The following is a 15947-nucleotide window of genomic DNA, read 5'->3' on the forward strand; positions in this document are numbered from 1 at the left end:
CTTCCGTCGGGCCACTCTGCCATAAAGCCCCGACTGGTGGAGGGCTGCAGTGATGGTTGACTTTCTACAACTTTCTCCCATCTCCCGACTGCATCTCTGGAGCTCAGCCACAGTGATCTTTGGGTTCTTCTTTACCTCTCTCACCAAGGCTCTTCTCTCCCGATAGCTCAGTTTGGCCGGACAGCCAGCTCTAGGAAGGGTTCTGGTCGTCCCAAACGTCTTCCATTTAAGGACTATGGAGGCCACTGTGCTCTTAGGAACCTTAAGTGCAGCAGAAATTTTTTTTGTAACCTTGGCCAGATCTGTGCCTTGCCACAATTCTGTCTCTGAGCTCTTCAGGCAGTTCCTTTGACCTCATGATTCTCATTTGCTCTGACATGCACTGTGAGCTGTAAGGTCTTATATAGACAGGTGTGTGGCTTTCCTAATCAAGTCCAATTAGTATAATCAAACACAGCTGGACTCAAATGAAGGTGTAGAACCATCTCAAGGATGATCAGAAGAAATGGACAGCACCTGAGTTAAATATATGAGTGTCACAGCAAAGGGTCTGAATACTTAGGACCATGTGATATTTCAGTTTTTCTTTTTTAATAAATCTGCAAAAATGTCAACAATTCTGTGTTTTTCTGTGTGTACATTAATGAGGAAAAAAAATGAACTTAAATGATTTTAGCAAATGGCTGCAATATAACAAAGAGTGAAAAATTTAAGGGGGTCTGAATACTTTCCGTACCCACTGTATATATAGTTTACTAATTACCCATGTTGTTTATGTAGACTGATAGGTAGAATACATATTTATTACTCACCCTCATGCCGTTCCACACCTGTAAGACCTTTGTTAATCTTTGGAACACAAATTAAGATATTTTTGTTGAAATCTGATGGCTCAGTGAGGCCTCCATAGCCAGCAATGACATTTCCTCTCTCAAGATCCATTAATGTACTAAAAACATATTTAAATCAGTTCATGTGAGTACAGTGGTTCAATATTAATATTATAAAGCGACAAGAATATTTTTGTGTGCGCCAAAAAAAACCAAAATAACACTTATATACTGATGGCCGATTTCAAAACACTGCTTCAGAAAGCTTCAGAGTGTTATGAATTAGATGACATTGAATCAGATGACATTGTAAATTGCATTATGAAACATAAATGACATTATTTTCATTTTTGGGTGAACTAACCCTTCAAATATTGTGACAGTATAATTACCAAACATTTCTACTGGTGGGATTTTTAAACACTGATTAGTAGCATTATCTAATGTTTAAGGAATTACCATGTTTGGGAGTATTTAATACTGAAAAACAAAAATGCATTGCCAGCGGCGATAGCCTAGTGGGCAGCGCCGACATAGGTTTAAAGGTTTAGTTCACCCAAAATTTAAATTCTGTTATTATTTACTCACCCTCATGTCGTTCCACACCTGTAAGACCTTTGCTCATCTTCGGAACACAAATTAAGATATTTTTGATAAAATCCGATGGCTCAGTGAGGTCTCCATTGACATTAAGATAATTAACACTTACAGATGCCCAGATGGGTACTAAAGACATATTTAAAACAGTTCATGTGACTACAGTGGTTCAACCTTCATGTTATAAAGCGACGAGAATACTTTTTGTGCGCCAAAAAAACAAAATAACGATTTTATTCAACAATATCTAGTGATGGGCGATTTCAAAACACTGATTCATGAAGCTTTGAAGCTTAACGAATCTTTTGTTTCAAATCAGTGGTTCGGAGCATGTATCAAACTACAAAAATCATGTGAACCATTGAAATTTCAAAACACTCATGACGTAACGAAGCCTCGTTTACTGAAATCACGTGACTTTGGCAGTTTGATACACGCGAACCACTGATTCGAAACGCTTCGAAGCTTCATGAAGCAGCGTTTTGAAATCGCCCATCACTAGATATTGTTGAATAAAGTCGTTATTTTGTTTTTTTGGCGCACAAAAAGTATTCTCGTTGCTTCATAACATTGAGGTTGAACCACTGTAGTCACATGAACTGTTTTAAATACGTCTTTAGTAGCTTTCTGGGCATTTGAAAGTGTTAATTATCTTGCTGGCAATGCAGGCCTCACTGAGCCATCGGATTTCATTAAAATATCTTAATTTGTGTTCCGAAGATGAACGAAGGTCTTACGGGTGTGGAACGACATGAGGGTGAGTAATAAATGACATAATTTTTGGGTGAACTAACCCTTTAAAGCAGTTACATGAATCATTGTTTTAATTTTTTTCCAATATAATTCAAATCATATTCAGCAGTTGAACTGTAAAAGGCATGCTGAATTTAATTTTATTGCTGCTGGTGCTTTGTTCCATCCAGCTTGATGATAAATGAACAAGTAATGCATAAGTAATGGTGCAACGTGACATGTTTCAGTTAACTGAGACAATTGACAAGGTTTTCAATCATTCTTCAACTGCTCAGCAGTTGCTATAATTCTGTCGGCCTCATCTATAAACATTGACTTCTCAAGTGCTGAAGAACATTGACCAAACAGACCATTGACACAGACCTATATGCATCTTAAACTCCCTGCACTGCTCTTCAGTTCTTCAGGTATATAATCAGTGGCCAATGATTCACATTACTTTCTCCAGAGCCTGATTCTTCAAGTGACCCTTTACACCGAAGCAATGCAAAACCTGAGATGATAGGAATCCCCACAGCAAGTTTAAGATAATAAAAAGCATAATCTGAGTCACAGGAAGGACTTATTCATATGATTGTGGAGCATTTCATTTCAAAATATATGCAGTTAGCCCTCCTTGGCTTTACACTTGATGTTGGAACATGGCTGCAGGGATTTGCTCCCATTCAGACACAAGTGGTCAGGTAGTCAGCATTCCAATTCATCCCAAAGGTGGTTCAGGTCTGGGCTCTATGCACGCCAGTCAAGTTTTTCCACACCAGACTAAGTAAATAATTTCTATATGTACCTCAGGTAATTGTGAAGCTGAAATATGTCTATGTTTGTCTAATGAGATTGCACAGCTGTATGATTGATTTTTTGCACAGATGTATCTTGAATAGCCAAACCCATTAATTATAACAGGTTGTCTATGTACTCTTGGCCATGAATGCACATGTATAGCCCCAAAAATCACGCATTGACGCCAAACACATAAAAATACCAATTCATTTACGGTAATTAAAAAGAAAATTAAATCACATGCGATTCATGCTCTCTCCTCTAATGAAAGGTGCCACGCTCCTTCCAGCTGCATTAAAATTCTGCTTAAGTGCCACTTGGCTGACCTTGATCCAGTACCATGCAACGCCTGATCTCATCAGATCTTCACGGCTCCAGCAGACCCAGAGAGATGACCTCAAAATCAAGCGGCAGAATTATTGATATCGACAATGCCAGGTTTAATTCTCACCGTCTGACAGGAGGAGGAGATTAGACCCTCATGTCAGAACTCGGGGGTCAGGGACAGGGTGCATACTGTATATGGATATGACATTAGGCTTTGTATATACAGTAATACAGCTAAAACATTACTGTGTACAACAACTTCTAATTTCAATGACTCAATCTGCATATTGATATTACAGGGTTAGTTCACCCAAAAATGAAAATTCTCTCTTTAATTACTCACCCTCATGTCGTTCCACACCTGTAAGACCTTCGTTCATCTTCAGAACAAAAATTAAGATATTTTTTAATGAAATCAGAGAGCTCTCTGAATACTCCATAGACAGCAATTCAACCACCACTTTCAAGGTCCAGAAAGGCACTAAAGACATCGTTAAAACAGTCCACATGACTACAGTGGTTCAACCTTAATTTTATGAAGCGACAAGAATACTTTTTGTGCGCAAAAACAAAACAAAAATAATGACTTCATTCAACAATTTCTTCTCTTCTGCGTCTTTCTCTTACACTGTTTACGTCCAGTGCTTCCAGGTTCTACGTCAGAACGCCAGCTCAGTATTGGCCGACGCTGTTCACGTGAGCAGCACGACGCATGCGTGTGATGCTGACGCAGGACCCGGCCAATAAAGACTTGGTATTCTGACGTAGAACCTAGAAGTGCTGAACATAAACAGCGTAGGAGACTGACAGGGAAGAGAAGAAATTGTTGAATAAAGTCATTATTTTTGTTTTGTTTTTGCGCACAAAAAGGATTCTTGTCGCTTCATAACATTAAGGTTGAACCACTGTAGTCATGTGGACTGTTTTAATGATGTCTTTAGTACCTTTCTGGACCTTGAAAGTGGTGGTTAAATTGCTGTCAGACAGCTCTCGGATTTCATCAAAAATATCTTAATTTTTGTTTCGAAGATGAACGAAAGTCTTACAGGTGTGGAACGACATGAGGGTGAGTAATTAATGACAGAAATTTCATTTTTTGGTGAACAAACCCTTTAAAGGGATAGTTCACCCAAAAATGAAAATTTGATGTTTATCTGCTTATCCCCAGGGCATCCAAGATGTAGGTGACTTTGTTTCTATGCATGTAGGTGACTTTACGACTGACAGACCGCAACGGTTGGAGTTAAAAATCATCATTTGTGTTCTACTGAAGTCACCTACATCTTGGATGCCCTGGGGATAAGCAGATAAACATCAAATTTTCATTTCTGGGTGAACTATCCCTTTAAGTGGATTTTGGTTACTTTGTGGAATTTATATCAATTTTCCACATGCACACAAAGAAATGCAACAGGGAGAATTTTATTTTCTAATATTTTTCTAGAATTTTATTTTATTTTCCAAATATGAATGCAAAACACTTCTGCTAGAAACAGGTGACTCAAAGGAACCCTCCCAGTTGTCTTCAGCATCAGTTGTTGGCACAGCATGGTGCCTGTGCGTTTGTTTGCAATAATGTCTTTAACTTGCTGTTTTCTTAATGTTATTTAAATGACAGTGCTGCACTTCTTTTAAAAGGTTTTAGTTGCTGGTGCACATTGGCCAATTCAAGACATTCTTTGATTCACGACTTCAGAAACCATGCTGTGTCAATTGCTGCTTCATTTTTTAACTAGAGATGCTTTTTATCCTGTTAAACTTGCCATTGATCCTTGCTGTTTTTAAAGAAATTTTACATAAATGTACAATACTTAAGACACTTTTTGACTGTTATCACATGCTGCCTCTGTAATTGACTCTTGAATTTCTGGTTTCTTTTGTGGCTTTGCTTAGCAACACTCACCCTTTAATCGTATAAAAATAACCCGTGATCTTAAAAGGATAGTTCACAAAAAAAAGCAACATTGTACACTATAGAATTTCATTGTATGGAAAAGAAAGTTTTTTAATTTGTGCTCCAAGAATGTCAAATGCCCTTAATACTTTAAAGGGGTCATGACATATTTCTTGAGGTCCACTTATAATGTTAATAAAGTTTTTGTACACGTATTTAAGCATGATGTTTTAAAGGTACAAAGCCCTCTTGTACGTTGAAAGACCAAGGCAAATTTGATTTCTCATGTCATGACCCCTTTAATTTCTCATTCTGTACCACCTGAATCAGGTACTTCTAAAGGATTATATGCATCATTTTTTTCCGTATCTCACAACCACATTCAAAATTTTATAAGACATGGATGTGCCAATGTCAAAAGAATGACTCATTCTGTGGAATATTGAGAACAAAGAAAGCAGACATTCAGAAAAGTGCAGATGGCACATCTGACAATATCTCCATTCCATCAGCCAGAGTATTTCCTCAGACGAGTGACAGAAGGGGAGAAACCTTCTCCAAGTCCTATGAGATGAGACCACTGAGTCAAACAAGACAGCAGGAATATCTAGAGACAACTGATACAGGCTGTCGGATTGTTAAGTTAGAAGTGCTTGGCATCTAAACACATCCCCCCTATGGGAGAAAAGCTGTTCAAGAAACCCATCAAATATACAAGTGAAATCAGCACTCTAATGGCCGAGGACTAGTCTGCATCGGCTAAATAGTCTAAGATGCCAAAAAAAAAAATTAGGTTCTCTGACCACCATTACATCTGGATAGATTTAATTAAACTACATGCTTTACATGCATCCAGGGTAAGCTAAAATACAACTGAATAAATGAAAGCAATGTATAAAAATTACACATAAAACATGTAGACACTGTAGGCTTATAAACAATACATTTACCAATACCAACACAAATTTTTATTCCTTTTGAGAGTAATTCATTTCAGGTTAGGTCTAGGTATAGGGCTGTCAATCAATAAAAACTTGATTGATTCTTGTATTCCATCTGCAATAGATTTAAACTGTTGGCCTTCTGTATGTACAAATACAGACTTTTGTCTCAGTTTTTCAGCTTTACACCATGACTGTGCCATTTTTAAAATTCTTTATCAAGGTCAGTATTGGAGGAGGCACGATTGTGATATTTTGTTTCAATGCATAATTTTTTTTAAACAGTTATTTGCACTTAATTAACTCATTACATTGAAAGTCCTGATTCTAATATTTAATGATTCACATCATTTAATACAGTAATTACGCTAATAGCAAATGATTGCAATTCTATTAACAGCCTCTTGACATTCAAGTACAGTTGCAAGAAGTATGTGAACCACTTGCAGAATCTGTGAAAATGTTAATAATTTGAACAAAACAAGGGAGATAATACAAAATGCATGTTATTTTTTTACTTAGCACTGTCCTGAGTAAGATATTTTACATAAAAGATGTTTACATATAATCCACAAGACAAAAAGAATTTATTAAAATAACCCCATTCTTAAGTATGTGAACCATTGATTCTTAATACTGTGTGTGGTTACCTAGATGATCTACGACTGTTTTTTTGTTTTGTGATGGTTGTTCATGAGTCTCTTGTTTGCTCTGAGCAGTTAAACTGAGCTCTGTTCTTCAGAAAAATCCTCCAGGTCCTGCAGATTCTTCAGTTTTCCAGCATTTTTTGCATATTTGAACCCTTTACAGCAGTGACTGAATGATTTTGAGATCCGTCTTTTCACACTGAGGACAACTGAGGGACTCAAACACAACTATTAAAAAAGGTTCAAATATTCACTGATGCTCCAGAAAAAAAAACATGATGCATTAATAGATGGGGGGTGAAAACATTTGGAATTTGAAGATCAAGGTAAATTGTATTTAATTTGTCTTCCGGGAAACATCATTAAAAATGCAAGTATTTTCTGTTGCTTCCGAAGGGCAGTACTAAATGAAAAAAAATGATATTCAAGCGAAATAAGAAAAATTTGGACCTCTTCATCCTGTTCAAAAGTTTTCACCCCCCTGACTCTTAATGCATCATGTTTCCTTCTGAAGCATCAGTGAATGTTTGAACCTTTTTTAATAGTTGTGTTTGAATCCCTCAGTTGTCCTCCATGTGAAAAGATGGATCTCAAAATCATTCAGTCACTGTTGTAAAAGGTTAAAATATGCAAAAGATGGTGGAAAATTGAAGAATTTTTGGGACCTGGAGATTTTTTCTGAAGAACAGAGCTCAGTTTAACTGCTCAGAATAAACAAGGGACTCATGAACAACCATCACAAAAAAAAAACAGTTGTAGATCATTCAGGTAACCACACACAGTATTAAGAATCAATGGTTCACAAACTTTTGAACTGGGTCATTTTAATAAATTCAGCTATTTTTTTGTCTTATGGATTATATGTAAACATTTTTTATGTAAAATATCTTACTCAGGACAGTACTAAATAAAAAATAACATGCATTTTGTATTATCTCCCTTATTTTGTTAAAATTTTGCACATTTTCACAGATTCTGGTTCACATACTTTTTCTTGCAACTGTATTTTGAATTCTTATGCAAATTAGCAATATACTGTATTCAAGCACGGTCATCTTTACTAAACATATGATAGAAATCATAATAGTAATAGTGCGAGTTTGTGGCCTTGAATACATTTCCCATTTGAGTGGTCATATCTACATATGTTCATTTTATTATATTAATTATGAAATTATATATAAGCGGTGACTGGCTCCCTCAAGATAATGTTAATTTGCATTATTATTAGGTGTTGAAACGAACCAAGACTAATATGTAGCAGAAAGTTTCATTGTTGCCGTGTGATTATGGAAATTACAACAAAGAAAAACATTAAACCCGAGCCATATGAAAAAGTAGCTTTGATGTGATTCCCATAGCATTCACATGTCAAAACTCATGAGTCCCAGGCATGTGATTCACAGAGCATAAACTCAAACAAAAAGCCCAGAAAAGAGCTGCTGCCATTTATAAATGATAACACATTCAATATTAAAACCTGTAGCTGTGATATATTGCAGGAGCATATAAAATTGGCATATAGAAAACATGCATAGAACTGACTTCTGAACACATCTTCAAGAAAAAACATTTTTGAGTATTTCTTCAACTATGGCACTTTGATTTTGAAACTATGATTTTGAATAGATTTTAGAAAAACGGATTTATATTTTTTTCTTGTTTTTAATATGAAGGTCAAATTAAAAACTTTTGGAAACTTTTACCATGGCCTCATCATTTTTTAGTAGTTTTGCTAGTTTTAAAATGGAGAGTGATTATAATCATCCATATAAAAATTTGTCTGATCAAAGTCAGTGTATGCTAGTGTGAAAAATCAAAATCATTGTAGAAAATGGTGCTGTGCATGAATAAATGTACAGTTATAACAGGGTTTCTACAGGTTTCATCAAATCTAATTTAATGCTTTTTAATGCTTTTTTAATGCCATATATATGTGTGTGTGTGTGTGTGTGTGTATATATATATATATATGGCGATAAATGTTGATAAATGACATAATACCGCAATTAGAATATTCATGTCTATATTCATTCATATTCATTGTCGTGTGCTTGTCCTTTGGACAAGTAAATCGGTCATTCACTTGTACGAGTACAACAGTTGCTTGGTGTAAAAATAAATTTATTCTGAAGCAATATCCTTTCAGAATATTGCAGCTTTGACATATTTAAATCTGCTGTATGATTATCATCATCTGACATCTTTAAATTCATGTTGTATGATTCATGTAAAATGATTCATCTTTCATTTTCAATTCTTAAATTGTATTCAATTAGAATAAGACACTAAGGGCTGTTACCAATCAAATTAAATCATTTACAACAATAAAAAAAAATACAACTGTATTACATAATGTTATGGGATTGTTTTAATTATTTTTGAAAGTACAAATAAGAAATGTTGGGGGGAAATGATACTTTTAAAAATTAAACTAAACCATCAGTAAGTGGCGGCAAGTGACCGTCTTAATAAGTGAGTCATTGAGTCATTCGTTCAAACGATTCATTACAATGGCTGATTCATTCAAGAATGAGGCAATTGTTTATGAATAGGTCATTGAATCTTTGAACCGATTCGTTCAAAATGCTGAATCATTCAGTAATGAAATCAGTGTCACGTTTTTAATCGTGATTGTATTTAGGAAAACAGCATTGGTCCTGTGATTTTGCTTAACTGTATCAAGTTATAAAAACTCCATTTTGAATCAGGCTCCTTGTCAAGCCGGGCAAGTCAAATTCTCTTTCACTTGCCCCTTCAAAAAATCCATTTAACCCAGATTATTTAAACCAGCGCTAAAATCCTGATTTATAATAGAGACGTTGTCTGACAAAATCACCACATATATATTGGCTATATATACACGTAAAATGATTACTCAGGTTAGAAGCAATAGTATCTATTTTATTTGTTCTCTGACAGAGCGCACACTTGCACAGCCTCAACTGAATGCGCTGCTCCTCTCAGTCACTCACTGAACAGCAGACGCAGAGAGAGGTGCGCTTGCGGCAGGAAAGCAAGATCTCGCGCTCGTGCGGCAGTACCGGGGGGTCTCGGAAGCTAGATCAGGTTAACAAGTCACTGTATTCGTCACAATGTGCTTTCTTGGAAAAAAAAGTCGCAAAAGGGGTCTGAAAAGTCGCTAAGTTGGCAACACTGATGCGTCTCCAGGTCCCCAGGCCACCACTGTCCAAACCGGCGTTATGGCAATTTTGCACCGGCCGGAGGCAATTACCAATGTATTACCGTACGTATTTTGCGACAGCAAATCAAAGTTATTAATTATAAAGGCTATATTCAAAATGAACTGGTAGTATTATTTTTCTTAAAAACTATCTTAAAAATGTAATGCCTATAGGAATAAAATTTAATGCTTTTTAATGCCATTTAAGGCCTTAATTTTCGCAAAATCCATTTAATGACTTTTAATGCTTTTTAATGCCCCGCGGATACCCTGTATAAGAAATAATTTTGTGTTCTATTAAATCCGAACTGTTAGAGTACTAAGATGCTAACATTTCTTGACAAAGTGCACTGCAAAAAAACAACAAACAGTATTTTTGTCTTAAACCTCCCTAAACCAAAAGATTTATTTGAGAAGCAAAACTGCACAAGATATTAAGTCATGTTTTCAGAGAATGTCACAAATTAAGTTGATTTTCATTACCTATTTGGTAAATTGTTACAAAAAATTTGTAAGGTTAATGCTTAAAACAAGAAAAACCAATTACTGAAAAAAAGGTTTAATATCTTCACAGTTCAGCTTCTCAAGCAAATTAATTTGCTTAGTGTTTAAATATTTTAAAACAGGACAAAAATACTAAAGAAAATGATCTTTTGCAGTTCAAAAATAAATGAAACAATTCTCACCTCACTGTAATTGGCACCAAGCTATCGTTCCTGATGTTTTGATGAGCAGCTGCGGTCAAAACATGAATGCCACTGCAGCCCAACCTGGCCACTGGTCTTTCATTCTGGAGAAACACATGGAGGAAACGGTCTCCGAAATTTTGCTCCCGGGCTGAAAGGGAAGGAGGAATATAAAGAGATGAGGAAGCTGTCACTCAGAGCTTATCATAATGAGATTTAGCGATGACCTGTTTTAATTTAAGGCTAGAAACCCTGTTTCAGTCATACTAAATCTCTGACCTTCTTTGAAGTTACTCAAATGCTGGTTCTCATCCGAGTACATTTAACATTAGTATGAAATAAAACTTACTGCTTAGGTGTGAGTCAATGAATCATTCACTCAACCAATTTGTTAAAAAGAACAAAACAAGTGACTGACTCAGGAATGAAATGCACAAACAGGTAATACTGGGTCTTTAATATTAAAGGGAACCCCTGGTGTTAAGACTTGTATGGCTTAATATAACGTAAATGATGTCTCTTACTGGATTATGTAGTAGAAAACCCATGAAAGATTTACGTTATTTAAAAAATCCATGACATATTTGGACAAAGGGTGGCGCCATTTTGTTTGAATGTGGACTTCCTAACTGCGTCTTTGTTCTCTTCACTTTAGCCCTGATCACTGAGGCTTTTTATCTGTATGTTTTGGTGCAACGGTAATCTAGTAATGCAAACAGGTCCTAATATCTGCGGGGTTCCTTTTAAAACATGATCAGCCTTTTCAATTTGAGCCAGAGTGCAAAATTAGTGAGGATGAAAGCATTGAAGACGTGCAATGTCTCTGTGGCTATTCGAACTACTGTTGTATGATTGTGTTAAAATCGTCTGATCACCTGAATGCATGACACACAGTTAAATATGCTGAGAAGATGCTACTGTTTTATGCGATCACAGATATCTCGTGCATCACAGCGCACACAAGCTTTGAGGCAGTCTGTCTCAATCGAGATGTGTTATAGGCTCACTTTCGTCAATCTCCACGACAGGCACGGCATTTGGTTAAAGCATACACTTATATCCATCGGCAACCAAACTCTTTCAACTGTGGTCTCCTAAAAGCCTCAAAGGCACCAGGGCTTGTGAAGAGAACAAAAACGTGGATCTTTAGTAAGTTTTATTCGTCCACATTCTTCAAAACTTCCCATTCTTTTCTCCTCTTATCGCTAGGAAAGACTAAGTACTGAGACTTACATCGCTTCTCTTGTGGCTCATCGAGTGAAAATTACAGCCAAAAGCTGCACAATGTGGCATCGTATATTATATTCCGAGTTGTGTTGTGTTTGTAGAAACCATGGAAACACCAAACACCAAAGATGCTTTAATATATAATGTGTTTTATTAGACATGAGCAACTGTTTGGATACATTCAACAACAGAAAACTAATGTTATATAGCTCAACACGTTTAGTCTTATTATTTAAATCTCGTTTTCTTGATTTACCGCGAGTACCATGTTTTACCATGCCTAATATCAATCTAGCTTACTAGTGTGCAACAAGTGTCTCATAGCAGCCGCCAAGCGAACGCAGAGTAGCACTATAACAACTTTCAACACACAAATGTATCTAATATGATAAACAGCACTGCTTTGCCCCACATACGCTTGACCGGAAGAAGCGGAAGCGGCGACTGCAGCATAATAAAAGTTCTGCTGCTCTCGAGATGTGTGTCACTCCAGCGGTCTCGTTTCTGCTCGCACAGAACTCGGCCCTTCTCTGCTTCATACTACAGTAACGTTAATAATCTCATCCATGAACATAATTTCTGCCCGAGTCCCGTCCCGATTCTTTTCCACCGGCTGTAGACGTGAAGACGACACCTCCCATGATTCCGCGAAATCAAGGCGTCATCAAGCTACGCCTTTGTTTTGAATAAGCAACCTCTAGCGGCGAAAATGTACATATTGTGCATATACTTTATCAATCCGTCATATTGTAAAAGCAATATCACACTTGCATTCATGCTCTTGGTCTGACCATTTTTTTTAATTTATACATTCACATTCGACATCTTCATTTCCTTGTTGTGTCTTCAATTTGTTTGCAAACCAGCCACATCTGCCAACAATAAGTGGTAAATATAAATACACTGTTTAAGTACATAAGCATATCAAGGTTTACAGCGTACAGACGCACAAGGTATCACAACTATATCAATAAGCACCTATTTTATTCCCATCTGAGCCTGAGTACACACAACAATATTGTCAAGCTTCCTGCTTGCTGTGGCATATCTGGCAACAACCCCAGTAATTGCAGATGCACTTGACACCTACTGCATCAACTACAGTTGTATTTCTTCATCTTTTTTATGTAAAGGGGATGGGGCAGGGGGGTGTAAGGAAATGACAAATTACTCCTTATTGTCCCAATGGCCCTGTTACCCTATACTGGGTCTAACGGAGCGTGCATCCTCTTGTCAGTACCTGTCACCTGTTATATTCGCTCTTCTTCCCGTCGGCTGATGACTGAAGCCCAACGGGAGTCTGATGTGGTGCTCGTGGGAAGGTTTTGTTTTGTGGGGAGGGAACGGATGAGATGCAGGTGTAACTCTGAGCATTCTCCTGCATTCTGATGCATGTCTACTGACCAACTTCCTTTGATCTATAGAATTTTTTCTTGTCTTAAATTCAGACTGGGCTGCACACCTACACATCTGAGTGTTACAATCTAAGAGCTGAAAAACACGCAGACACAAAAGGTTAATTTAGTGATGGGCAAAATAAAAACATTGAATTGAATTATTACATTTTAGATCAGATATTAGTGGTGACTTGTAATAAAATAGGATTTATTTTCCCCATTTAAGCCTTTAAACAGGTTTATGGAAAATGTATTAAAACATGTTAAAACAAACATAAGTTACCATGAGGAGAAAATATTCTGTATTATTTCTAGGCCACTAATCAAATATTAATTTGCGACATTGTAATATAACAAATCAACAAATCAATTTCCAACATACTTTGGATTCACTTTAAGCAAGTAATACAGTAATTTTTAAACAATAGTTGAGTTAAATAAAGCTACCCAGCAGGTTTGGCAAACATTTAACCCAACCGCTGGGTTAAAACAACCCAGTTGCTGGGTTTGTCCATTTTCAACTCAACTTGGGTTGTTTTTAACCAAGCATTTTTTAGAGTGTACAACCATTTTACTAGTTGTCTCTGACTTTTGGACCCCACTCAAAGAATTTAATTTATTTAGATAAAACGAAGTCATCAAAAGTTCGCTCACCACAGAAAAATACATATGTAACTAATCACAAAAAAAGTTGTATAAAAAGAAGAGGAAATATTCAGTATATTCTGTAAGTATTCAAATAATTATTTGTGAAATTAAGCATGCACTGTAAAAAAAAAAAAATGACAGTGATTTTAATGGTAAAAGACTAAAAATTCTACGGTGAAAAACAGTTAATTGGTTTAAGGAAAGTTTACGTACTATATATGGTGAATAACTGTAATTGATTTTAACGGTACATTTAATGTAATTTTACGGTAAAATAACATTAAATTTACAGTTTTTGGAAGTGAAAAATAACAAGTCATTGTATAATTTACAGTGAAAAAACGTAAATTGACATTCCCACAATTCTCTGCGTGACACTTCACATTTGATGTATTTTCGTTAAAATAACTGTTTCTTCTTAGTTTTTTCTAATCAGTTATGTACATTAGGGTTTTATGTTACATCTATTGTTGTTAAATTAATGTTTATTGCATTTTTAAAATTTCACACGTGTTACCATGATGGTGTTTAGTGTTTGTGTGAATGACACTGTGTGTACCTTCTATATATTAGTATTGTCCTTCTCAGCTTGTGGAAAGGCTGCTTGTGATGAGCTTTGATTCATCATGTGACTCATCACCACTGTGATTGGTGGTTGTCAGTGTATTAGAAAGGTACAAAACAGATATTAGTACTTCAATAGGTTAGTAAATTAACATTATATCAGTTAATGAAATACAGTTTTTTTTTTTTTACCGTAAATTTAACAGAACTTTTTACATTGTGTAAAATAAATAGTTATGAACCGTAATTATTACAATATAAACCTTTAAATTATACAGTTTTGAACTGTAAAATAGACAGCTGTCCCGTAAAACTTTAAACGTTGCTACCGTATTTTTTACGGTAAAGTTCTGGCAACTACAGCTGCCATTTTTTTACCGTACATTTTTATATAATATATTAGTCACGATAATGGAATTTTATTTTGATATTTTGTTCAGTTTCCTTTAGTTCCTGTTTCTATGCTATGTTTGGTTCCGGTTTCCTTGTTTTCTGATTACGTCCTTGTTTGTTCCTATGGTTCCTACCAGCTGTTTCTTGTTTAGTTCCTTGTTATCCCCTGTATATACTCCCTGTTCAGTTTAGTCCTTTGTCGGTTATTGTCTTATTTAATGTGTTACTCCTGTGTTTCTCATTAAAGGGTCATGAAACCCCAAAACACATTTTTTGAGATGTGAACAGATATGCACAGGCTGCACATCACTGAAAACACTAAAGGCACTCATAAATTTAACCAACAAGTGGAAAGTGGTAATTTTTGCATTTTTCTGAGCATTTTCATTCTTCCAGGTTGAAAAACAAAGTCGCAGCAACGTCACAGAATCTGACATAGAAGTGTGCCTCCAGAGTGTGTGATTGGCTGCTGGGGCTGGAGAGGCACGAATCTACGTCATCCGGTTCTGAACGCTTCTCTGCATTTATTCATAAGAATGAACTCTTTCAACCCAATCACTGCGCTGTATTATGCATGAGATCGCATTACAGCGGAGAATTCAAACAACAGTGGTTCAGAGCGGTTTCTGCCGCGATGAGATTACATACGGACTGGAGTAAGCGTGATTCAAGTTAAGGACAGATTTCACATACTCTAATGCTCTAAACATGAACCAGCACCGTGTATGTGCACATTTTTAATCGCGTCTTCTTCAAATGAAATATATGTGCAATAAAGGACACCGATACAGCTATACATCTTATCAGGAATTATTCTGATACACAGAAGACCATGATGTAGACCGAAAATTCAAAGAACAATGAACAAAAAAGTAAACAGCCTTTATACTTTGTGTTAAACTCATGTGTTTCATTTGTTTGTTGCAGAGACAGTAGTGTTCATAAATGTAATGCAGAGACAGTAGTGTTCATAAATGTAATGAAAATATTATTAGACCTTTTAAATGTTCTTCGGCTTTTCTTATGAGTTTAGGTTATAGGTTTACATTTTTAAAATGCATCAAGGTGCCCTCAACTGA

The 15947-nt window shown here is 36.0% G+C and overlaps 1 protein-coding gene across 1 annotated transcript in view; it reads right to left on the minus strand.

The window, feature by feature from the left end:
- eys (eyes shut homolog) overlaps positions 1 to 15947 on the minus strand; it is a 238982-nt gene that overhangs the window by 39512 nt on the left and 183523 nt on the right. The window contains exon 32 of the mRNA XM_051917822.1: positions 10640 to 10790. Coding sequence (XP_051773782.1) covers positions 10640 to 10790 — 151 coding nt within the window. The remainder of the gene's footprint in view (positions 1 to 10639; positions 10791 to 15947) is intronic.

This window comes from Ctenopharyngodon idella, chromosome 13 (assembly GCF_019924925.1).
Source record: "Ctenopharyngodon idella isolate HZGC_01 chromosome 13, HZGC01, whole genome shotgun sequence".
In the NCBI taxonomy this organism is placed as follows: domain Eukaryota; kingdom Metazoa; phylum Chordata; class Actinopteri; order Cypriniformes; family Xenocyprididae; genus Ctenopharyngodon; species Ctenopharyngodon idella.